This window comes from Thunnus thynnus, chromosome 2 (genome assembly GCF_963924715.1).
Source record: "Thunnus thynnus chromosome 2, fThuThy2.1, whole genome shotgun sequence".
Lineage (NCBI taxonomy): Eukaryota > Metazoa > Chordata > Actinopteri > Scombriformes > Scombridae > Thunnus > Thunnus thynnus.
This window is the reverse complement of record NC_089518.1, coordinates 36,904,415-36,931,427: the sequence shown is the minus strand read 5'-3', so window position 1 is coordinate 36,931,427 and position 27,013 is coordinate 36,904,415. Positions and strand designations below refer to the sequence as shown.

The following is a 27,013-nucleotide window of genomic DNA, read 5'->3' as shown; positions in this document are numbered from 1 at the left end:
TGCATGTCCTTCCCTCACAATGATAATGTTAGCATGTTGATGTTTAGCCGCTATAACCATGTTCACTGTGTTGGTTTAGTGTGTTAGCATGCTAACATACTGATTAGCACTAAACACAAAGTACATTTGAGGCTGGAGGGAACTGCATTAGCTTATCAGGTATTGATGGCGCTAGATGAAAAGTCAGAAGATAAACTTTATTACAGTTGTTCCACTGAGGAACATGTTCACAGCAATCCATCCAACTTACTAGTCGAGACATTTCAGTAATATACAAAAAAGTTTGAGACTTTGCATTCTGGGAAAAGTTGACTTCATTTCTGGATGATAGTGTGTTTTTCTTCGTTAGCAGCCGTGTTCTGTCTCTGCACTGTTCTCATTGAAGACAATGAGGAAGCTACTGATGTCAGTCTGAACTCCATTTGACTCCACTGACTAATGTGTCCTGATTCATTCTTACAATGCAGCAGTAGCAACCGCAGAGTTTCTCTACTCCTAATGCTCCGTTTTTAATAATGAATGAAGATGTTTTAGTCTGTACATTCAGGTCCGGTCACTGTTTTAAATCAGTTTGTGCTGACCTTGCATCTGCATTAAGATATCAGCATAAAGTTTACTGTCTTACTGTCAGATGGGTTCAGTAAGATCATCGGTCCAGTTGTGATGTGTTTACTGTTCTGTGCAGCTGTCTGGTGGAAAAAGAAAGTCTTTTCAGTCAAATGAAACATTCACTAAACTTGCAGAAGAAATAGCAATTATAAGCACATAAAACAGAATTTATTTATTTCCTGGTGTTTTTTCAGCTGTGCTGCTTTTACGTCTCAACTGAGACTCAGAAAGTTGCAACTAAACACCTGCTGAGTGTCTGCAGGCAGGACGACAACACACACTGTTATTTTAAATATACTGGATTGTGATATAAATAGAGCAATATTTAATTTATTTAACCTTATTGTGGTTTTGGATTAACGGTTTCAGTCTCGCTTTGGGTCGGTACATCTCAGTTCAGTGTTTTTCTCCTGCAGGTTGTTTTTCCTTCAGGCCGGTAGGGATGATGGTTGTCAGTCCACAAACGAAACCCCAGCACCCTCCCAGAATTAACACCAGCCACATGCTGGTAGAATATACAAGCGGCTGATAGATTTGCTTCACTCACCTTCCAAAAACACAATCAGTGGCTGGTAAAATTTGAATCCACTCACCGTTTCACTACATCTCCCTCATATATCTGTCATAACGTATGTAATAAAAAACTATGCGGAGAGTCTCTGCCTGCTGGAGCTTGTGTCCTGTGTCTGTGTCGGAGTTTCACGGCTGGTGTGGCTGAGTTCCTGCACACACACATCGACACAGACACACAATGTCACTTCCTGCCAGTCTGCTGCTAGCTACCATCAGGCTAATTAAATGGTTATTAAGTGGGGATATTTACAAGGAATAAGCCAACCTTTCAAAGCGTAAACCCACCGATGAAAAGGAGGACGAAGCAGCGGAAGCACATACAAAAAGAAAGTTTTGTGAGAAATGGAGAGTTTCAAGAGTCTGGCTACAGTGCTGATGAATTCTGTGTGTCGCCACCGCGCTAAAGACAAAAACACATACAACTCATTTGTCATCTGAAATAAAACGATGAAGCTTGAGAACATTCGTGACCGTGAACACAGCAAGCGTCTCGTCGGAGCCTCTCCTTTCAACACCGTCTGTTAACGGCGCTCATGGCAACATCAGAGCGGACCAGCACGAAGGTGAAGATACTGTTTAAGACTGTACATACCGTTGGCAAGAAGGCGAGACTTTCTGACCTCAAGTGGATGTGTGAGTAAGTGAAAATTTTGCTCCTTTGAAATTAGTCACCATATGTAACCTGTTAGAAAGTGTATGTTTAACTTAATTCAAATGAAAATGCAATCCCACAATGGAAATTAAAATTCAATAATCAGTGACCACCTTTAACAGTTAGTGTTGTGTATATACAATACATCATACAGTAATGTTATGTATTGGATAACATGTACATATATTGAATTAATTTGATGTTTCATTTTTGCAGTTTGGATGAAAAAAGGGAATCGCTGTGGGCTCAACATATAGAGATGAGAAGCAGGCCAAAGCGTTCATGCACTATATTTCAGAGGTGGAGAGAAACAACATCAGAGAGAATCTGAAAAACACCAAATGTGTCTCCATCTTGTCACACGGCTGCACAGACAGTTCTGTGAAAGAGGAAGTTTATGTCTGATGCTGTCACAAGGGGCGAGATCCGGTCTTAAGTTTGTTGGCATCAAGTCAGTGGAGAAGGCGGACGCGGCACACGTGAGAAACGCCATCAGTGTCGTCATGGAGAGAATGTGTGATTAGTGAAGGAGCAAGTCTGTCGCTCTGGGAACAGATGGATGGTCAGCCGGCCGAAGAGGGACAAGGCTTACATTGTCGGTATCTCCTGTATGTCACACCGCCTTGAACTGGTGCCATCCGGTCCAGCGTGATGTTCCAGAAAGTAGAAGACCTCCTCAGTGGGCTTTACACCTTCTACCACACCAGTCCACGGAACAAGGCAAACCTGGTAAACAGCCTCCAGGCTCTTGAGCACCCACCACTGATGCCCACCTGAATCCTATTGTGTGCCTTGGACCACTTCCTGTGAGGTTACCAGCGGATTGTCCAGCACTTGGAACAGGTAGTGGCTCTAGACTGCTATGCAAAGTACTCCAAAAGTCATCATCAATATGTAATGTCCAGTAAATAACACAGTTACAATAAGTAACATCATGTGTCAGTGTTTTATGCACTAATATAGTTTTTTTGGACAACAATTAATTATTTATTTGTGTGTCTTTGTTCTTTTATGTGTTTCAGATTCAATCTCCTGATTCCCAAAGTGTCGGAAGTGTCCAGCAGGCCAAGGCCAGGAAATGCTACTGTACTGTCAGGGAGGATGTTGTCCGTCTCTGTGGTTTCCTGCATGACACACTCACACGTCTGAACAGTCTGTCTGCAGAGGCCCCACCATCACCACAGCAGAGGCCTTAAGAAGTACAAAAGCAGGTATGTTTAAGCTGCAATAAGAAATAATTACCTTAAGAGAATTAAAGAAAGGATTATGTCAACAAGAGAAGAAGAGAGAGAGTGTGTTGTAAAGGTAAATTCTGAAAGGATGGTAAAAATGAGCCTTTTATCATCAGAGAAGGGCCCACGATGAAGCTATGAGGGAATTTCACTGACCAGAGGTGACAGCAGGACCCTCGTCACCTCACAGGATGATTGACAGGCTAGACGAGAGTATGACTGACAGGTTCCAGGACGCCAGCGTAGGGGTCCTGTGTGTCACCACGCTGGTCAGCTTCACCAACTGACCAGAGTCAGGAGACGCAGCAGCAGGTTGTTTCTGTATGTTTTGTATTACAGGACAGTCAGGTTAGGTTCAGATTAATGATCATGTTTTTATAGTTTGAAGATTAAAACTGCTTGTTGTAATGTATTAATGCAATTATTTTAGATTTTGGTGACACTGAACCACTTCAAGCCTGTCCTGGAGATCTCTGGCATCCATGTTGAAAGGATCCCTGACCAGTGGACTGTCCTGAAGGCGCTGATGTACCAGGAGCCCCAGTCCCTGCAGAAGATGTTCTGGTTCAGTGTCAACAGGACCCATCAGCATTCCTGCCCTGATTAGCTGGCACTGGTTGACCTGGTCCTGTCCCTCTGCCTCCAGAGCTGAGTGTGAAAGAGGTTTTAATACCATGAAACAGGTGAAAACCGATTGGTGGTCCAACCTAAGGTCCTGACACACTGTCAGGTCTCCTTATGGTCCAGCTGTCCTCTCCAGAGATCAGGGAGTATGATCCTGGAGGATCAGGAGGCCAGAACTTCATGGAGGTTTATGTTGATTAAATGGATTAAGCATCCGATAGGTTTACAAAAGTTCAAATTTACTTTTATGTTTGATCCTTAAGTACATTTTAAAGCAAATTCCTTAGTAGAGTTGACTTCTTGAGTTGTATTCAGGCTTGAATTGATTAACCGTTGATCAACATATTAAAATAATTTTGCTGTAAATTTTGCACTGGCCTCTTCTTTAAGTTTGTATCCAGCGTAATACCTCATTATCTCAATGAAATGTACTGAAACAAATACATATATGACACAAAAAGGCAATTTATTATTTCGTCCGGTTAAAAAAATATGCTTGGCTGGTGGATTTTCTCATCCAGCAGCCACCTTGGCTGGTGAGTCAAAAAGTTAATTTCAGACACTGCCCACAGAGAACCAGAGCGCTTTGCCAGTAATCTCACAGAGACTGAAATATTCACGCAGGCGTTTCTGCTCCGACAGCATGAAAGGACGGTTTTCACATCCTCCTCTGCGCCGCCACAGTCAGCCGACTCCCCCAGGTGAAGGACGCAGCTCCAACACGAAGCTCAGAAGTCTGAAAAAGCATGAGAAATGGATTTTAGGGTTAGGACTGATATATTGAGCTAAAATCGGTCTTTTATTCCGTATAATGTCGTCTATTACCAACGCTCCCTGAACACAACTACATGACAGAAGATTTTTTTTATTTTACAGTATAGTTTTTTTGATCATTTTATTATTCTGCAATATGCATAATCAGATAATGCTGATTTATAGAGTAAAATGTATCTCAGAGTCCTTCATGTGTTCAATAAGAGTTGACGATGATGATGGTTGGGTCTCCTTAAAGAGCAAAAACATTTCATTAAGTCTGTTTCAGTGTCTCATTATGTCTCAGAGGATTTTTCACCTGAAAGTATAAATACATATATTATACTGTATATCAATCAAATTAATCGCCTAAATAGGCTGTGATTAATCATTATCAATCACACGTTTAAAATTAGTATTTTGGGGGGAGATAAAATGAATCCATGTGTGGTGTTGGGATAAAGAAATGCAGATTTTTGTTTTTATTATTATTTTTATAACATCTCGGCTTAGTTTTGATGATTTCTGAATAAGAATCTGTTAATTTGCTGAGTAAAAAAAAAAAAAAGTCTGAGGGAACGCTTGGCATTGCCCACAACATGCATAATGAAATGCTAATGAATTGCAGACTTAATTAACAGAAAAACACATAAAGAACAGTTATAAAGTAACATCTGCTACAAGGTGAATGTAAACAGCTTGTTTGCAGGCCTATTTAAGAAACTGAATGCCGTAGTGTCTTTGAAGAGATGCTCTTAGTTGAATAAGATTACTTCAAACATTGTGAACTCGTGTGACTGGAGTCAACCAGTTCATAAAGTCAGCTGTTCTTTTAACCAGCTGCTCAGGCAGAACCAGCTTGTTGCCCTTTTTCACTTTGTCCATTTTTAGCATTTGTGAATCAGTTCAGAATTGTAGAAGAGATGAACTGTGATTCTTCTGTGAGTGAGTAGTTTTTTTTTCTTAGTGGTAAGCCCAGTTAAGCACCACATGATTTTTCCCCCCTTGTTTTCCACTTGGTAGCAGGAGAGCTGTGAAGCTGTACGTGAGCTGTGAGAGCGATGAGGTTGGACTCCAGGAAGGAGTGCTGTGCATCCAGAGCCGCACTAATGAAAGCCATTAGTTGACTGTGCTGCCTCGGACGAGCTGCTCCTGCAGCTTCACCTGAGCTCAGTGGAGTCGAGGAATTGCGTCACGAGCTGCAAAGACTGCCGGGGGTTTGAGCTTTTATATCTCTTCAGCTGAGAAGAGAAAACCTTGACTTTCTTTGTGTTTTTCATGGTGTATTTAGGTTAGTGGTAGGCGATATAGCAGGATTACAACCCATGATCTTATCACGATTCTTTTTCATGTTGGTTTTTAAGACTATGTTGCAAGTTACTGAACAAAAAACTTAATTGTCTATCACATAATGATAGAAATTTGTCTTAGGTTAGAGGCTCACAAACAACATAAACACGTACACCCATGTGAGACTCATAAAATCACATTAAAACACAAATAAATAAATAAGAGCAGGTGTTCACAGCTGCATTAAAAAGTAGTGACAGTTTATTTGTCCTTGTTTAAAATGGATATCACAGTGGGAACAGTACAACCAAACTAATATCACTGCTGGAAAAACAACCAACACATTACACCTGAGCTGACATCATGCTAGCTTGCAGCATGACAGAAGTTAATGCTACCAGTTAGCAGACAAGCTAACCGCTAAACGGCAGCGTTTACCTGCAACCCAGCTGTCAGTTTAACATGATGTGCAGCAGGTGAACATTAAAACTTGCTGTAGATTTCACAAACACACTACCAAGCATCAAATCGTAGCATTTGATAAAAAACAAACAGTTTGGGCTCCTGATGTGAAGTGTGCAGATCATTTTTATCTTTGTCGCATGAGGTCGTTTTCTCCAGCAGACTGCAGTCCGTCACGAAGCTAAACTGATACAACGTGCACTGTAGCGTGATACTAATGATCTCTCTGTAAAGACACATTGCAGAGACATTTTTCACAATTCACAGTCTAAGATCGTTAGATCACACACCCCTAATTTTAGGTGAAAAATGTCAAACTGTTTCCCACAACCCAAGCTGACATCTTCACGTCCTGTTTTGTCCCAAGCAACAGTCAACAACCCAAAAGATATTTAGTGTATTATCATAGAGGACTAAAGAAACCAGAAAACATTCACATTTGAGAAGCTGGAATCAGAGAATTTGGAACTTTACTTCTTAAAAAAATGACTCAAAACAATTAATCGATTATCAAAATAATTGGTGATTATTTTAATAGATGGCAGCTAATCCCATAACCGTTGCGGGTCTACAGTAAACTGGCTGAACATCTGATCAGCTGAACACACAGTTTATTTACTCTCATTTACATTATTTTCTGTTTCTGTTGTCAGACAACCAAACAAATATAAAACAGTTCTGTGATTGTGGCACATAAATGCTACCTGTTGACCAGGTGAAGAGTTAATCAAATCACTGTTTTATTATCACAAAAGTCTTTGTCAAAAATACAAGTTAATGAAACACGTGTGTGGTCTGATTTACTATATTGATATTGGTCCACACCAAGAAATAGTCAGCAACACAACCCTCTATAAAATCACAACTAGAGCTAATAAATTAATCGATTAGCTGATCAACAGAAAGTTAATCACCAACTATTTTTATAATTGATCAATCGATGCCAAACATTTGCTGGTTTAAACTCATACATGATAGTAAACTGAATATCTTTGTGTGGTCAGTGTTTTTAGGTTTATTCATGCTGGAGAGAGTTTTTGAAATCTGGTTTTGGTTGTTAAAAACGTCAAAAAAGATGGATTCATTGTACTGGTGCACAAAGAGATCACTATCAAAAAAATCAGCTTTCCAGCACATCTGAATTATATTTAATTTGGTTTTTGAAGTTAATGTCCAGCGTTTCAGTCCGACATTCCCATGTCATCTTCATCTTCTCTTCTATTTTCAGTCTGTGCTTTCAGCTGCTAAGAAAAGGCAGAAACCCCCCAGAGATAATCTTTTGGAAGTAAATGAGCAGGTTTTAATGTGTAGTGGCAGTTGGGGGTTTATGCTGGTGGTTGTTGTCAAATGAAGACATCAGAACGTGTCTTTATGTGTGTTGTTCGGTGATATCGCCTTTTTGTTTGTGAAGATTTCGGGAGCAACATGATGGTCATTGGACCGTAGCTTTACTGGCCACATAAAGATTCACAGTCATGTTTCTTTGATGTTTGCTTTTGGCATCTATAACACAGTATTTCCAGTCAGCAGCATTGTTATCAAATGACTGAACTTTTTTTTATCTCCAAAATGTTTCAAGAGGAAAAACTGCTTTGGTTTTTATCTTGACAACCGTACATTTGTGTTTATCCAGAGGAGTTATGTAAGAGTTATATAAGCACAGATTGGTGGTGTAAAATCTTTCTCCATCACTTTACATTTAGAGAATCACCAAAACTAAAAAGGTTTTTTGCGAGCGACGGATGGAAAGGATTTCGTGCCACAGCAACAACACATAAATTCAAAAGTAGCTGCTTCTTTAGTCGCGTGTTTTGATGCCAGAAAACTGTCAAATGTCAAAAAGTACGGTATCAAAATAACAGGAGAGCACCTTGTGATGGGAGAATTAATAATTAACAAAGAGTCAGCGTCCAGTCATCTGTATTTTAGAGGATAAAGACAGAAGCAGCCTGTAAACTGGAGAGCAGGTTTCTTCTGCCCGCTCCGCACTTAGAAGTGGATTTAGAAGTGCAGTTCACAGCTTTATTTGATACCTCAGGTTTTTTGTGGCAGCAGGTCTGCCGGAGCACTGTGAGGTGAAAAGTCTGGTGCTGTGATAACTCTTCTCCCCAGCTGTGGGTTGTATGAGGTGAATGGATGCAGAGAATTGGCCTCGGCCCATGAAGGCTGCCTGGACCGATGCCCAATACTACACTGCTGTATATTATAATTAGCTTCTTACGCTGGGACTTTATTCAGAGTTCACGTGGGGCTCCGAGGCAAAGTCTGGGAAAGGAATTTCACTCTGTTCACAAAAAATATGTTCGGTTGCCCTAAAAAAAGAATGTAAATCCTATGTTAAAAAAAGAGGCATGAAGGTTAAGCCAATGACAAACTTAATGGGTTTTTATTTAAAACGTCTTAATTTAAGGTCCACTTTACCAGTTTGTTCAGTTGTTGTGTTTCATCTGCTGTGAAATGTGGTTGAAAGCCCTGGAAAAACTATAAAATGGACCTTGAAGAAAGATTTATTTCTGTTTTTGTGTCAAACTACTGTTTCCATGGTCGAGATTTTTATGTTCAACTTCTTCATGGATCTGGTTGGAAACTGGGTTGTTGCAGCAAACGTTGTAGAATCCTGGAAAAGAGACGATTGATGAAGGATTTGATGTATTTTAAATAAAGCATTTTGATTAGCAGTAGTTACATAAATAATCAATATTTTCCCCCTTTTTTTGGTTTCAAGGATTATGAACTAAATACCCCAAAAATTTCACATCAATATGGAAGCTCCTTTTCACTGGAGACTGCTGGGCCTTGTTTATTGATTATTGATTAATCTTTACACTTTCTTTAATGCTTAAGGTATAAAATTTCAGTCAGGCACAAACTTCCTCAAACAATGGATTTTTACAAAGTGACTCAACATTAAACTAGACTGAAAAAAATTATAAAGATTTAGAGGATGACATTCCCTGTAGGAATATTTAAACTGAATTTAAACTTAAAGCAGTGGTCCCCAACCCCCGGGCCGCGGACCGGTGCCGGTCCGTAGGTCATTTGGTACCAGGCTGCATTTCCAACATCCTATCTGTGTGAAGCGGGGTTTTCTGCAGTGACAGCAACCGAAACAAAATTACGGAGTAGACCGGACATAAGCAACACACTTCGGGTGTCATCGTCTCCCGTTACCCCTCGATGGGACCGTCTCGTTGTAGAGAAACAAGCTCAGGGCTCCCGCTGATATCAGCGTTATGTCGATTTGTATTTTTCATGCACTTTATAATTGTTTTTGTGGTGTATCTTATTTTGAAGGCATGTTTAAACGTTACCATAGTGACCAGAGAGCGTTAGGGGGGTAGAGAAGATGTTACGAGTACACGGTGGATTCAGGTTTATTATTATATTTAGAGAATACCACAGTTTTTATGCCGGTCATATCATTTTAGTTTGTTGTATTTATCCGCCGCACCTCAAAGGCTGGTCTGTGAAAATACAGTCTGACATTAAACCGGTCGGTGGCGCAAAAAAAGGTTGGGGACGTCTGACTTAAAGCATAAAAATGCAGCTAACATCAAATCAAAAAGATTTAAAAGAAATGAAGTCTTAATTACGTTATCTGTGTTTTGATGTTTAGATGTTTGTTGTTCATAATTAGAGCTGCAACAACCAGTTGATTCATCAGTGAGTCAATGAACAGATTATTAATGGGCAGCTGTTTTGATAATCAATTGTTTTAGTCAGTTTTTAAGAAAAAAAACTTCAAAAAAGGTTTCAGCTTCTTAGACGTGATAACTGAATACTTGTATTTGTCACAGATGAAGTTTAAAACGAGGCTTTGAGTTTTTTACTGTTGGTTGAAAACGTCACCTTTTAATTCTGGCAAATTTTACAGAATTTTGATTTTTCACAATTAACCGACATTTTGTGGACAAAACAGTTAATTGAGAAAAGACAGAAAGATTAATCAATAATGAAAATAATCCTTAGATGCGTCCTGTTCAGAATAATATGCAGCTGCAGTATGATACAGCCTTCTGTTGATCAGTGACATGATGTTTGAAATATATTTTAAAATGATGTTTTGTATTTCTGTATTCTCTGTGATACTTTGCACACTTAAATTTGTCACAATCCATTAGTATGAATTTGTGTTATTGTGATGGATGTTAACGCTGCGTTCAGCAGTCTGACTAAAGGCTCCTCGGTTACATCTCGCTGCTGTAGAGCTTTAAAACACCAAATTGCAAAAAACCTGAAAGAGGCATTTCTCCAAATGTCAGATTGTTAGTGTAGAAGAGTAAACATTGTATAAACAGGCGTCATTCCCCCAAACATAACATCTTCACAGATGTAAAGTGTGATGAGAGGCAGCAGGGTGTACTTTGAACGCTCTCCTCTGAGCGATCAGCCGTGCACGACCACATGATGTCTCCATTACCTGGCTGAGAGACCTGTCATACCTGCCTGCCCCGTCCACACACCAATACACATATATACCACCTGCTGCTTCATGTGTCGCTCTGCTCTGATTGGTTGTGGGCAGTGCAAGGAGCTGAAATTACATGAAAGAGATGATCTGCAGCTGTACAAGCCTTTGAGTCTCCTGACTGTTATTTGTTACTGTCGACTTGAGGGATGTTGTGACTGTTACTATTGGAAGAACATTGTAATCGATTAGTTATATTACAGCCAGTTCAGCTTTAACCCTTCCTGTAACCAGTTTCATCTCAAGGCTGAGTTACGAGCAGCTGACACCAATGACATAGATGAGCTAATGGTTTATTGAAACTTCAGACGGACGTCTCTGTTTCTCAGCTCTGTGTGAAATTAACGGACTGCTGGTGATGTTGTTGATCGAGTTGTCTGATGTTGCAACAGCTTTTGTATAAATTATCCAGTAAGTGTCTAATGGAACATTTTTTCCCCACTGGCTCACTGGTCAGTAGATCAGTAGAGTTTTACTGGCATCTTGTATATTCTCAATGTCCTGGCAGCAAGAAGATGAAGAAAATGTTTTCATAATTTTGGCAATTTATTCATGATACTAACAACAGTGAAGTTCCCTTTAGATCTATTGTTTTCCTTAATTTGTGGATGTACGGTAATGTTGATATATTACACATATATGAAAAGGCACGTGTATGAATGCAGGTTTCTCCAGGTTTGTTTAAAGCCAGAGAGTATGGAATACATAGGGAGAAGAGACCAGAGTTTATGATAATAACATTTCAGTGAGTATGGACGACCTTGATAATAAACTCTTGTGTCAAGAACTGAGACAATGTTGAGAGATCTGCAGAAATGTACTCGTTAGACATAATGGCATTTGTTTGTGTGCACGTTGAACTGCTCCATGTCTGGACCCTCCAGGCTAATGAAGAGCAGCCTTTTCAGTGTGTTTACACTGAGGTTGCTCCTCTGGTCTCCAGAGTCAGGACCAGGATGAGCTCTAAGATGAGGAGAAGGTCGCAGAAGTTTTTTTTTCTTCAGTCGCCATTCACAAAAAAGTCCTTCCAGGCATTCTATTGAACGTCTTGTGGTAGGGACTTGATGACGACCTTCCACTCTATGCGTTGGACTTCTCCTCAGCTTGGTGACTATGATGACATGGTCACTTCTATAGCTGGGCAGCTCCTGATGGTCAGCAGGACAATTTCTTCATGAGATGGGTGGAAAATGAAACCAAAATTAAGAAAAGTTCCCTCATCATGTTCACAAATCTACCTGTTGAACTCATCTCTGCTTTCACTGAACCTCAGCAGCGGCACATGTGAAAGCTTCCCTCTGGAGTTTGTACTAGAAAGGCCCTCAACATGCTCTCCTGCCTCTGCCTCCATGCACGTCAGCCTCAGCACCGCAGCTTGAAAGGCATTCAGTGCCTCTGGCAGGTTGAGCCCATCTTCTTGCAGCTTGAGACTCAGACTGCAACCTCTAAAAACATCATTTCCATTGACTCTACACTTCAAATGACATTCATAATAAACACATCTGACAGATACATTTAAAAGAAACCTACCAACTCAAGACTTGAAGGATGTCATGCGCAAGAACAAAAAAGAGCAGATGTTAGAAGTCCTTCAACAGCTGGAGGTGCTGCTTCGCTCTTCCAACGTTTTCAACACTTGCAGATCTGTTTGATTTACAGAAGCACAGAAAAACAAAGTCGACGTAGGGGATCGATTAGAAGACAGTATGATTAAGTAGGCAATAGGAATTGATTGCTTGCCTTGTTTCCATGGTGTTCTCCATCTGTGCAAACATCACTGGATCATTTCTCAAAAGTTTCCTGAGTGCCCTCTCCAACTGTTGGAGCCACCTTGTTCCCCAAAGGTTCGTTGGCTTCCAGATCTTTTGGTGGAGCCAGATCTGTAAGTTCTCTCCATGCCTTCAGGGAATAATGATGCTGTTTGTACAGCCCTTTCAGAACATCCATCACCTGAAATAGAATTTTAAGAGTGAGTGAATTAAACAATGTAATACGTCTTAAACAACAAAACATGTTCTAATATCACTTTTGAAATTTTAACACTAGTTTTTACACAACCAGCCCTCCTAGAACTGGTATAGTCAGGTGATTAGGTAGCGTAATAAATCAAATCATTACTCTTACCATTATCTCCACAGCATATTGATTATGCACATTATGATTAGGATTCTTGTCTGGACTTGTCTGTACAGGTATCCCAGAAAGAGTTTGGTTTATGTAGAATATGATTTTTTTCCTAACAGACTAGTCTTCAATGTAGAAGTAAACACTGCTGTAGGTCGGCTTAATCTTTACTGTTAGTCATTGCCTTTTATGGCATCCATTGCCGCCAACTCCAGGCCGTGTCCCAGGCGCTGGTTGTTCAGATGTTATCAGATGCAGAGCTTCAGCACGTAGGAGGAGAGTGGTGACACCCCCGAGCCTCCCCGCCATCACAGCAGCCCCATCACATCAAAAGCCTACAATCTTCTCTTTCCACCGGCTTGCTGGAGCTGCTCTACTGCAATGAACATGTTTTTGGGTTTTCCACTGCTCAGGATCCGGACGTAGACCCCCTCAAGATCTCTGCTGCTGCCACGCTTATAAAATGAGCTGCTTTAATTTTTGCTGCACAGTCCTCCAGCAGCTCGTCAAATATGACATTCATGAACCTGAAAAATAAAAAAAGAGGACTAATTAGGACAGCTTGTTTTCAAGACATTGTTGAGTGGCCTGCAAATGTAACCTAACAGACTAATTACAACTGCTCACTCGCTCACACACTCTCTCGCTCTCTAAAGGGCCATTTCGGTCTAAACGCTATAATATATGAGCAGATTTAGAGCAGTTCTGAACTTCAACACACCACATCCGTGATATACTGGGATCCCACGTCCACTCTGTTCCTCTTTTAGGAGAGAAACCGTCTTTTCATGAGTGGTGAACGGCTGTTAAGTCTTTACGACGTGTTGGGTTGTGTTAATAAGCTTCTGCATCTGCTGGTGACTCGCAGTAATCGCCCGTCTCGCCCAGATGTTAAGCGAGCCTGATGACGGCTGGTCCGCCATCCGCTTGAGAGCATGTTTTCAGTAATTGTCAGTCCCTTTTTTAAACCCCCCCCCCAAAAAAAACCCTTCGATTGTCCTTCGCAGGGAATCGCCAGCAAACTGTACAACAGGGGTATCGTTGCTTCCATGAAAGTAGAAACACTTTCTTTTTTTAGCCTTGTATGTTTCTTTCACCGCTAAGTATGACAGCGGGTATGATGATGGATGAAAGACGCTAGAGCAGGAAAGACCCTACTGGTCCGGGCCATCGGTTGCGTCAGACCCTGAGGTGTGTTGTTATGATTTTATTTAACATGCGCAAATCTAATTTAGACAACCTCAGAGCAGACAAGTTGGCAACCAGTGTACTAAATCACATCCTCCTGTCACATGTTCTGAATTTTAGCCGCTCTAAAAAAACTTCCCTGACACTCCATTAGGATTATTTTTGCTCTCCGTGTTATCTGCTTGATGTGGCGCTGACCTTTGACCCTTCTTTTGAATCCTGCTTTGCATGCTAATAATGTAAGAATTGAACCTTTTGCACTCATTTTTAGGTAGTCAGCGAAATATATATAAAATGTAATGCATGTTTTTTTTTTTTCCTCATCATCTCCTGCTCAGGATCGGAGCATGCTGGTATATTACTATGGTATTTTTAAAAGGTAAACGCAACTTTGTCCTAATAAGCAGCAGTCTTCCTGTCTGTGTGTGTGTTTTTGTGTTGCCAAGTGTTGTTTCCTCTGCAGCCCCCCCCCCTCCTCCTCCTCCTCCTCCTCCTCCCTCTGCCAGCTGTGGCTTGCTTATATAACGTTTGTAGTCGGTTTTATTGGCTCTGCAGCAGTTAGACATCTCCAGCTCTGCAACAAGATCACATTGAATTTGTACAGCGATGAAATATGTCCTGTGTGCTGTGCGCAGCGCTAATGTTCCGGGGTTATAGTACCTGCACTGAAATACATTATAATATGATCTGCTCGCTGCTCTGCAGGCACCCGGACGAACCGCCTGTGTGTTTGGAGAAAGAACGCCGGAGAGAATGCGTCTCTCGTCGAGGTTATCGGGTCAAGACTCACATTGTTCTTGAAATTAAGTGCACAAGAAGTAGCTCTTATGTTCCTGACCTACCTTCACATCCTCCACCGTACCTGTGCTCGACTCTTAAAACTCTTAACTGAGCTGCACTCCAAAGAGAACTGTTGGGTTGGTGGTAAAAAAAAAAAGGTCACATGTGGCCAAGTGTGAGCGCAGCTTCATTTATCATCCTCGTTTACTGTGTTGGATGAGGTGATGCTTTTTTTTTTTTTCAAGTTTACATCCGCAGAGGTGTGTCGTAGTGTTTTTGTTTGCTTTCTTTTTTCTTTTCAGTCAAGTCTTTAGGGATAGAAGGTGTCTCATGCTCTATGTATTTTAAAACTCTCTGGTTTTGGGCTGTATCAATAGACTTTTGATACACAGAATATTAGTGTTAAAAATACGAGCCACTGAGTCGATTGATTGTTCAACATATGAAATATGGACCTCAGAGTCTTGCCTATTACATCTTGGTCGGGTAAGTTATAAAGAGGGAATATTGTCAATTAATAATGATATAAAATCTGTGTCACCTTGGGCTCCGGGGAACTGTGACGGACTATTTTCTGCCATTTACTAAACTACTGTATGTGTTTAATCAATAATCAAGAGATGAGCTGATAATGAGAATGATAATTTGTTGCAGCTCTGATTCGGTTCATCCTCCACATTTCCACTACTTGTAAATTCCAGCAAGACATTTATCACCTGACTGCAGTTTGTGGTGTAAAACATTTCTATCATCAGTTATAATGAAGCAAAGCAAATGACCTTAAACTTGAGGTGATAGTTGGTACAAGATGTATCGGTTCTAGCGTCTACCACTACTTTTTTATAAGAGTCCGTTAAATTAATTTAATGAAAACAAAGGATTACAGAAGCGAAATGTCGTAAAGTAAAATCAGTTACCAAACACTGTACAACATCCCGGCTCTGCAGCAATATGACACACATCCTGCTCTAAACAGCATCGAAATCTAATTTACCAGATCTGCACACACAATGGAAAATGTTCTCTGCTGTTAACATTCATAAAGGCCAGCGTTCATGTTCCTACACAACGTAACGTAAAGCCTTAATGTGTGAGGCGAGGCTTCATACTGCAAATAAATTAGGTAATTTACAAAAATGTGTGTCCATTTCGGGAAAAGAAGATCTCATTACCTGAAGGTCATACTGAGAGGATCTCCTCTTACATACTGTCCTATTTACAACTTTCGATTTCATATACTCCTACTAATACATTATTGTTTTGTCTTCATTAGTTTTGGGGATTTGGTGCAGTCGTACTTTTAGTTTGGATAGATAATTTTGGAACAAAACTCTCCCAAGTGTTGGAGAATGTGTGATCCCAGCACTTGGATTATTATGAGAGAGTCTGTCTTGCCTTTTGTTGTCAGATCAAATGTTAGTCACAAAAGCTTTGTATGAGAGAACAAGGCTGCTATTTTTTTTTTTTTTTTTTTTAACTTCCCCTCCCGCCTGCTGCAAGCTCGCAGGATTGCACAGGATATTATTTGAAGTCTTGTGTGAACATAAAAGCCTGCTCATAAAAGTTCCCCGCAGTGAAAACGACCTAAATAAACACAGCCCTAAAATAATCCCCTTCCCCGGGTTCATCTAACCTCCCTCAAAATGGAGGAACGGGGGAACAGGAGAGGCTGGAGGAGGCATTAGGGAGAGAATACCTGAGGGATGTGATGGTTTGGAGTACCAGAGCGCTGCCATTTGGTGGATGTTTTTGTCCATAGTGCATTACAGCGGCATGAGTGGTTGCATTTTTAGCAAAGGTGCAGTCTGACCTCCGACTCTGTCACAGAGTCTCACTGGGAATGAAACCAGTATTCCTGAAAATGATTTTGTCTTACTGCAAATGAAAATTATGACGAAAAATATTTGTTTTTCCCCGACGAAAACAAGACAAAAAAAAAGTCACCTTTGAAAATGAGAACTATACACTAAATAATAAAGTGAAAGATGGACAAATGAACTAATGAGAACAATGCTGTGTCTCAAATCGCATACTTCTGTACTTACACTTAACATTTTGAGTTCATAAGTGCGTTCACACTGAGAAAAAAGTTGAGTGTGAAACTATGGACACTTCTCGCCCTCAATGGTCGCCATCTTGGCTACGTAGCGGAAGGGGAGGGACCACTTTTCAAACTGGAAATGGCGGCCGAATACGTTGTAACTACGGTGAACATCACCGCATTATACAAATGTAAAGCTGTGTCTCAAATCACATGCTTCTGTTAGTACACTTTCATGTAGTACACTGTGTACACTATGTACTTACTGGCGTAGTGTGTGAATTTCTACAGGGTAGTGTTGTCTCAAATCAAACGCAGCCGTTGTGCACTTACCGGAAATGACGATCGCAAATTAGCATTAGCTAGCGTTAGCATTAGTGTTATTGTATGTGATTTGAGATGCAGCTCTACTCTCCAGAGACTCAAAACATGATCGCTGTTATTAGTCTTTGGAGTCGTTCCAAACAAACTAATGTGACCAAACTCTTCATATGAAGGAACCCTTGAACTGAGGTTTACAGCACAGAGGAATAAGATATATCAGGCTTTGGATACACACACAACACTTGTTACTAGATCAATTCATTGTTGGTTTGGCTCTGCACATGAGATTCATCGACAATAAAAAAAAAAAAATATATATATATATATATATATATATATATATATATAGAAAAGCGCCAGCCTTATCCTTTAACGAATCCGGCTATTTTGCCAACCTGGAACTGGACCAGGAATCAGAACACATCCCCACCAGAAAGCCCTGCGTGAAATTGGCTTTTCTCTCTCTTGAAATTCAACCTTTTAATCGTAGCAGAGTCGGTGCCCGGCTCAACCCCCCCTTCAGTTCTACATTAACAACCACTACATTTGTAACATATCACTACACCATGAACCTAATTCAGCTCTCATCGCATAATCATTGCAAACATTTGTCTTTAACTGGAGTTTAATGATGTCAATTGCAGTTTAGTAAAAAATAAAATCTCGCAGGGTTTTTGTTCTCCATTGAAGATCTGAGGTTGGAGTGTGTCGTTTTCATTTATTGTTTCATAGTGTGGGCGTTGTGAAGCCCTTTGAGACTGTAACTGTTATTAAGGGTTATGCAAATAAACTTGACACATAGGGAGTAGATGTGTTTAAAGCACCCAGTGTTTTTAATCGTTCGCTGTGCTGGATTTTATTTATGTAAATCATGTGAGTACTACTCTAAGAGTTGTGTAGGAAAGTCCTTTTGATTACATGTGCTCTCTCTCTCTCTCTCTCTGGCCTGCTTTTTTTTTTTTTTTTTTTTAATCAGCATTGTCTTTTTGTCACATGCTGAGCTCACCATCTGCCGCTACTGCAGCACTGTCAACGTCCTTAAAAAGTCATTGCTGTATTCTTAATTATCTTCGTTTAATCACATCCCCTCTTCAGGGAGATGAAAGGTTATTAGAAAATGAGCCTGCGTGGGGAATGTATTAAAACTGCAGCAGAATACTGTATGCTAGTATATAGAAGCATGGACGCTACTGTAGTTGCTGTTGTTCTTGTGCCATATGTGTCAGTACTTACTGTTTTTTTTATGAAATTTTGGCTGAAATGTGAGATCAGGTGCCGTCGTCGTGTCCACACTCAACTGTCTGGTGTTTGTCTGGCAGTATTATGTCTAAATTACTTTCTCCTGTTCTCCCTGCTCATCATGTTCTGATTGTTTGCACTTTCCACCTAAATTACGTCTGGTCTGTGATAGATTTTGGATGACGGTGCAAGCCTGACAACTTCCACATCTTGTTCTAAAGATTTGCAAGAAGATACAAAACATTGTGTTTAACCCAGAACAGAAACAGGGAGCGTTTAAGTATTGTTGAAGTCTAATCTGTTGAAGAGTTTCCTCAGCCAGCATTTCATTCCCTTCTCTTTCTCCCTATGTTAAAAACAAGTCTGGATCTCTAGTGTGAAATGGTTATGACACAAGCTTTGGAAAAAAATACCACTTTTGTCCAACATTGACAGTCTGTAACCCATCGGCTCTACATGCTAGCATCTGACTATAAATCAAAAAAACATGATTTCCTGCATTGTAATCAGATTAAATTCATCATTTGAGAAAAATGTGAAACGTGAAATTGGAATTTCAGCCATGAAACATATCTAGTGGCTCATCATCGGCCGTGTGTAGGCAGACCAGATCCCTGGTTGCTCCTTTGTCAGAATGCTGCTGAGAATGCAAACATTTAACACAGTACATGAGGATTTAATGGAGATTAATTAAAGTAAAATTGAATGCATTGAACAGAGGGTTTGCAGATTTTGCTTTTTTTCCCCCCAAAGCTGAAGTTGATTGTTGGAGCAGCTGATAACGGCACAGTGCAGTCAGTGTTTAACCTTGATTTTAACAGCACAATATTTTCAACAGTTAACAGATTCTACAGGAATAAAAAGTTAAAAAGTCCTTTACATACACAACATTGATATTCTGTTGATGTACAAGTGACATTTCATACATTTTACCTACAACTTAGTTCACAATTTATAATTTCTGAATTGTTTTGCATCTAAACTGGTCACTCGAATTGGTATAATCTATGAAATATCTGCCACCGGAAGTAGTTGTAAATACTAGGGCTGTAGTGTCCTGGTCGATTAGTTGGTCGATATGCTCTCGTCCGACCAAATTCTCATTGGTCGAATAATCTCCGTGTTACTTTCATAAGGAGAAAAGTGCGACATCAACAGCCTTCCAGGATTAATCCATTATTTCCTGCGGGGGGAGGGACAGACTAACAAATTACCTGAAAACACCCCCGTTGTTTTCACAACTTTGAACTCGCCCAACCTAATGGAGACTGCTGGGTCTAACTGTACTCAACGTTTACTGAATCAGTGTTTCTCCTATAATCATAACAACAAGAACTCCCGCCAGGCCAAAAAAAATATTTTTTAATGTCAAAAATAACGCCAAATATCTATTGATTCGGAAATCAATAGTGTTTGGGAGTGTCTGTGCAGCGTTGTTCCGGTACGTGAGTCAACCTCTGTGTCGTTGCCTGGGAAACTATTGGTAGCGTAACTCCGTTAAGGAATACGGTATTGTAGTACGTAGTACGTTTGCGTAGCAAGCGGGAAAGAGTGAGCGGCAGGAAAGTGACGGTGGATACGAGCGGAGCAGAGGAAAAGGTTAGCAGTAAGTTGTCAGTCTGGCAGTAAATGTACAGTACAGACTCCAGTGTGTAACAGTTAATAAATGCTAAAAAGTCAAGTCTGTTGTTTCCTCAAGTGCTGGAAAAGTGAAGGGGATTAGCTCCAAAGTTAGCAACAATGGGTTAGCCTAACCGACGCGGAGAAATGTGTGACTGCAGAGTTCACTGTGCTCTCTCTCCCGTTACAGCTGACCCCCGCCCTAGTAAATACATCATCTCTCCTTCGTCCTCCTCCCCATCACCTGTCATCAACAGTCAATTAAGTTACATGTTCTCATCAGAGACGTCTTAACCAGCTTAGTGTGTTGATGCAGCAGAAATGTGGAGTGAAGAGGTGATTTATTATCGAACTGAACCGTGTGGAAGAAACACGACTGTGTATTCTTTCTCTTCTCGTTCTCATAGTGAGAATAAGACTTGTTTGCATTCATGTGTTGCGTTCCTGCTCTCACACCAGCGTCCTCCATTATTGAGCAGTTGTAAATGCTTTGAAGTTTTGGGTGTTTGGGGAGTTTTTGTTCCAAAATGAGCTGGAACGTGCGGCTTTTCAAAGGCAGAAAATCTCAGCAGCTCGCAGAGTAATTGTTGTGTGGTATCGATCGATATCCCCTTTTACTGATATTTCTCTTCAGACAATAGTAGTCTGTTTATTTTGTGGTTAAAACGACCCTACTACAAAAAAGAGACTTTCAGTGAGTAAAGGCAGAGCTGTAGCAGTGAACATCGTCAGCTTGCTCTGCTCCGTCATTGAAAACAAGGTCAAGGTGACGGAGAATCTAATTGACGCTCGGCTCGACCCCACTGATTCCCCCCGAGAGGTTATACAGCAGCAGCAGCAGCAGCAGTGCTCACTCTCTCTCTCTCTCTCTCTCTCTCTCTCTCTCTCTCTCTCTCTCTCTCTCTCTCTCTCTCTCTCTCTCTCTCTCTCTCTCTCTCTCTCTCTCTCTCTCTCTCTCTCTCTCTCTCTCTCCCCACCACATGGCTACACCACAGGCTTCAGCTCACATCTCATTAGTGTTTGACCGCGTGGGCAAAGCTGCAGCTTCACCTAATACATTTAGTGGTGAGAAAATATTCTGCTTAATTTAATTAATGTGTTAGTTTGAGTCTGTGGCCAGATGAAATTAAAACAATTGCACAACAGTATCAGAATTAAAAAAAAAAACTATTGTTAAAGGCCAGTTTATTTTTAATCATAATAACAAGCAAGTTTTTAGAGTTTACCATATTAAATATGAATCATCTGTTCTGTAAAACCATGAACTCATCACAGAAGAGCATAAATAGTCATCCTAATGGTGACAGATCCACTTTAATGCAGGAGATGTGTACCAGAGGCAGGAGGGAAGTTTATTCAGTGTAAATAAATCGACTGGTTTTACTGGAAACCTTTGCAGTCTGGGCCAGATGACACCGTGTGCTGTAGATGACAAGAAGAAGAAAAGCTGCAGGAACATTTTAACATAACTGAGGACATCAGAAAGAAACTGTTTGGTTTAAATAGTTGTTTTGTGAGGTAGAAATGCACTGTATTAAAATATGAGAGTGCAGTTATGAGTCCGAGTGACTCTTTAAGTCTTTTTCTTGTTCATACAGTTGGATGTTCTCTCTGTGCTGAATGATGTATGTTCACATTCATCTGCTGAAGGAGGAAAGTTTCTCACCTTAAATCTCAGTTTAACACATGATCCTACGAGCAGGATCTGTGACATCACAGCTAGTTTGGAGCCAATCGTGGTCCAGTATGCAACTTATACAAGTGTGATGCGGAGACTTGAAGCCTCCAGTGCACAAACACTGTGAATGAACTTTACAGTGAAGTAGGAGACATCTTGTATCCAGCAGTTACAAATTAAATATATTTACATATTCATAGATTCTGGATCTTTACACGAGGGAGAAGGAGGAGATGTAGTTTTAAGAATTCTTAACGAGAGAATTTTCCACTTTTTTGTGGAACAAATGTATCAGACATGAACTAGTCTCCAACACCCTGATATTTATTCTCTATATCATTATTTTTTTCATACATAATACAGCCGCACTTATCAGTATAGTACTGCAGTGAAACTATTAAAGTTATGTAAATGTTTTCTGCTGCGTGAAGTAGATACAGCCTGCATCACTGCTGTCTTTTGATGGTTTTTTCTGTAATATAAAGTCATAAAGTGGAAACATCCTTCCACATACGTTCAGTTTGGTCCTCGTAGTTCTAATGAAGAGAAACCTTAATGCTATAATATACAATAATATGTTAGACAATAGTTTTATCTCCATCTTTGTGTCAACAGCTTGTTTTTGTCCCTTTCCTGTTTCAACATGACAAAGCTCCAGTTTTGTGTGGAAAAACTTTTATAACTCGTGACCTTTGACACAGTTTACAGTATCTGCATCATCATCGTATTAATGAATGACTGATGTTTCTTATATTAAAGCAGCCTGGTTTCAAATCAAGTATTTCTCTGTAATATCAAACATTTTTGGACAAGAAAAGAAACTATTCTTGAGGGATAAATTAATAGTTTACCACCTAAAAACTTTATCAGAGTAGTTTGATCAGAGTTGATTGAGAGCAGCGTTTCCCTTCCAACATCAACAAACCGTCCAACAACTGTCATCAGATTCTTTGATTCTTTCTTTTGTCGTTTTCAAGAAACATTTTAAAGCTGAAAGGAAAGTGGCACCAAACTGGGTGAGCCAGGATAAATGTCTAAAAATAGGGTGAATGTCAGTCACAACTTTAAGACTCTTAAGATTTTGATCTTGAATAATTTAATAATTTATGAAGCATTTTAGCACTAAAAGTAACTTGTGATGTCTCAGAGAAGTTAGATGACGTCCAGACGACTCCAAAGTCTGGAAAACCTGCTCACAGTCATGTCCTCATCTCATTAGAGGTCAAAACACTGGAAATCAAGCTTTTCATCACTTCTGCAGCGCTGAAGTCAACATTGTTCTACAGTTCATTATAAGGACGCGTGTGTCCACATACTGCAGTGTTCTTGTCTGAAGCTGTTTATCATGGTTCTTAATGCTAACACACAGCATACAGTTAGAATTTAGACTTTAGAGTTTGTGTTCATCCCTTTCCTGTTTCAACATGACAAAGCCCACTGTGCACAGATCCAGCTCCATAAAGTAATTATTTTCCCAGTTTAGTGTGGAAGAACTTGACTGGTCTGGTCCAACACCTTTAGGATGAACTGGAACTAGAATGTGAGCCAGATGGTATCACCCAAAACTCACTAATGCTCTTGTGTCTGAATGGGAGGAAATCCCTTCAGTCAGGTTCCAACATCTAGTAGAAAGTCTGAAACTAGAGCTGCAGATAACTTTAGGTTTCATTATCAATTATTGTTTTGTCTATAAAATATCAGAAAATAGTGAAAAATGCTCGTTTTATTACATTTCAAATGTCTTGTTGTGTTTGATCAACAGTCCAAAATCCAAACATTCAGTTTGATATCATGTGTGACAAAGTAAAGCCTGTAATCATCACATTTGTCAATCTGTCGATCAACTAATAAATTAATGGACTGATCATTGCAGCTCCACCTGCAACCAGAAGAGTTTCTGTAGAATCAGTATGGATCTGATGTAGCAGAAAGTTTTAAGTTTAAACAAGGAAAAAAGTTCAACTCCTTCAGTCTGCTGAAAGCCATTTAAGCCCAAATCTAATATTTCTGAATAATTTATCAGTTTTGGTTTCTTGAGTTTTTTTTTTTAAATCCAAAGTTGTTATGCAGATGTTGATAAAAAAAAAATGTTTTGTTATTAATAGTCGTCACATATGGAGCACAGCGGTTAGAAATATGACATTTGGGATTATCATTTCAGCTTTGATAATGCAGCCCTTCATTTGAAGCATTTAGCTGATGCCTTTTTTCAGAGCAGCTTAGAATAAGCTGTAAATCCTGGATCACCCACATTATAAGTAACAAATAGCACAATACAAGGGTTAAAGCTGCATCTCTGAGGCATCAGATGGAGAAACTTGTGTCCTCTGTTTGTTTGTTTGTATAACAGGAATGTCAGCTGGTTGGAATTATATGTTATATATATATATTTTTTCTTCCTGCAGTAAGACTGTGAAGACACTGGAGCGAGGGGCCGACAGCCGAGAGACGTCGGACTGCATGAAGAGGTTGAGTGACGGGACCCTGGTCCTCTCTTAGACCCCTCCCACCACCTCCACACCGCCTGGACATGGTGAGTCTGTTCACGTCGTTTCACTCCTGTAACAATGCCGACTTCTTTTATCCGTTGCAGTGATGGAGACTTTAATGTTCCTCTCGGTGATACCTGGTGCACAGAGGAGGGAGAGCGGTCTTAATTAATGAGCGTTGTGGGCGTGAGGGAACCCGCTGATAGCTTTCGCATCTTATTAATCATTTAAACGCTGTGAGGGAGGATAAATCCTGCTGACTGTTTTTATAAAGTAAAGCCACTTGAGGGCAGTGAAGATAAATTGTGAGCATAACACTGAAGTATCATCACCTTTTATGATGATATGTTGAACTTTAGTAGAGCTGCAACAGTTAGTCAACTGATGAGTCGATCAGCAGAAAAATAATCAAACTATTTTTATTGTCGGTTAATTGTTTCAGTCATTTTTAAAGCAGAAGGTGCCAAATGTTTCCCACTTCCAGCTTGTTATTTGTGAGGATTTGCTGCAGTTTTTGGTCTTTTTATGATAATAAATTCAATATATCTGGAATTTGGACAGTTGGTTGAACAAAACAGGCAATTTGATGACATCACTCTGGGCTTTTAGAGACTTACAAACAGTTTTTCAGCTACAGCTAACTGTTAATTATCAACATATTCATACATGTCAGTGTGTAATATGTTGGTCGTGGCTCGTAGTGATGAACCTACAGAGACTCTGCAGCTCCTCTCGGCTTTACGGAGCTTTATAGTGAGTTTCAGCTCATTGTTTATCTGTCCGGCTGCGACTTTACTGTTTTGTTCACTCTCATTGCTCTCATAGCGTTGTTTTGGTTGCAGCAGGCAGCTGTTTTCAGAGAAGAAGCTCCACCGTACACTACCTGCTCAACACCAAACAGCAAACACACACAGTTAGCTGAAAAGGTTTTTTGAGACTAAATCAATGTATCATGAAAACACAGCCAGTCATAACAACACTAATGATTATCTATCTCAGTGTGTAGAAGTGTTTGGAGCAGTTAGTTTATTATAGAAACTGTTTTCACTCAATAACAGACTGTCAATCACAGGTAGAGATCAATATTCTTTAGAGAAGGGCTTCACAGATGCTCGCTAGTCTTCATCAACCCTGCATGTGTCAGATGTGTCATCCTCCAGAGTTATATCACATAGAAACCAAAACGTTAAAGGAATCGTTTCTGACGTGTGCGTCAGATGTAAGTAAACGGCATCCACCGTCAAAACCCTGCAGTGCAATTAATTAAAGCAGCGAATGTCATTATCTTCTAATTGCGGCACGTAGCCGAACTCCCAGCTGTCTTGTAGGTAACAAATAAAAAGAGCCAGCCTGATACCGGGCCGGGCACGCATCCAGGATCCTCGCTGTGAAAGTCGTAATCTTTCATTTAGATCTTGTTAATGTTTGTGTGTACGTTTGTGTGTTTACGGTTGTTGACGCTGCCCACACTTGCTGCTACACAACCTCGGATGCCCCCCCCACCCCTCACCTCCCCCCCTTTCCCCTCCCGGCAGTTCAGCGAGAGATTAGCTAGGTCGTGATGAATGACCCTCACAACTCCAGCACAAGCCCCCAAGACTCGTGGCCATGAATTATTAAAGCACCATCATAAATAACTCAACGTAATGAGGGGTGCTTACACGCTGCAGGCAGGAGGGAGGGAGAGAGAGAGAGAGAGAGAGAGGGAAGAGAGGTTTGGTAGCTGAGGAGGAAGAGATGATTGAGAGAGAGATAGCAGTTTGACCTTGGACTGATGCTCGGCGTGATGCCGGGCCCGGCGGACGGACGCGCTCAGGCTTGGTAAAAACGAGCACCGAGCTAATTTTGCACATCAGCCCTTTTTTCTTCTCTCTCTCTCTCTCTCTCTCTCTCGCCTCAGAGAGACGGGCTCCATCCCTAAGTACATGTCATAAATGTTAATGTTAAGTAACGGCGGCTGTAACTAGGTCACGCACAGATTGGCAGCAGCTCAGGTCGCTTCAGGTTTTGCTGTCACCGCACAGACTGTGACGGGTGTTTCTGACACCAGAGCCGGCCAACGCCAAAAAAAAAAAAAAATAAAGCTCCTGAGTTCTCACTGACCCGTCTGAGGAGGAGGAAGAGGAGGATGATGATGAAGGGAAAAACACCAGACGCCGAATTAAAAACAGTTTGTTTAAGTTCAAAGACATTTTATTTTGCTGTGAATTTATTCAGCTTCCTCCAGCAAGTTAACAGTCAACATTTCTAGATTAGTTTGTCTATAATTACCCAGAGCCAGCTGCTTTGATGACAATGATAATCCTTTTTTTTTTTTAAATATAAATTTTGTTTTTCATTCTGTCAACATAACTTTAGTCAGTTTAGTAAGTTTGCAATTTGTGAATCAATTGAGAATCGTAGAAGATGAGAAGTATCTTTAGATCCAGTTCATCCTAAAGGTGTTGGACCAGACCAGTCAAGTTCTTCCACACCAAACTGGGAAGTTTAAATTCTAACTGTATGCTGTATGTTAGCATTAAGAACCATGATAAACAGCCTCAGTCAAGAACACTGCAGTATGTGGACATTCACGTCCTTATACTGAACTGTAGAACAATGTTGACTTCAGCGCTGCAGAAGTGATGAAAAGCTTGATTTCCAGTGTTTTGACCTCTAATGAGATGAGGACATGACTGTGAGCAGGTTTTCCAGACTTCGGAGTCCTCTGGACGTCATCTAACTTCTCTCAGACATCACAAGTTACTTTTAGTGCTAAAATGCTTCATAAATTATTAAATTATTCAAGATCAAAATCTTAAGAGTCTTAAAGTTGTGACTGACATTCACCCTATTTTTAGACATTTATCCTGGCTCACCCAGTTTGG

The 27,013-nt window shown here is 40.4% G+C and overlaps 1 protein-coding gene across 4 annotated transcripts in view; it reads left to right on the top strand.

Moving 5' to 3' along the window:
- The window catches only part of LOC137169617 (spermatid perinuclear RNA-binding protein-like), an 83,429-nt gene that overhangs the window by 7,753 nt on the left and 48,663 nt on the right, over positions 1–27,013 (top strand). The window contains exons 1-2 of one of the 4 annotated variants that reach the window (XM_067572900.1): positions 19,857–19,958; positions 24,063–24,190. In XM_067572900.1, coding sequence (XP_067429001.1) covers positions 24,188–24,190 — 3 coding nt within the window. In that variant the 5' untranslated portion in view covers positions 19,857–19,958; positions 24,063–24,187. Of the gene's footprint in view, positions 1–19,856; positions 19,966–21,019; positions 21,045–24,062; positions 24,191–27,013 lie in introns of those variants that run through there. The other 3 variants (XM_067572901.1, XM_067572909.1, XM_067572892.1) reach the window with 3 other exon arrangements.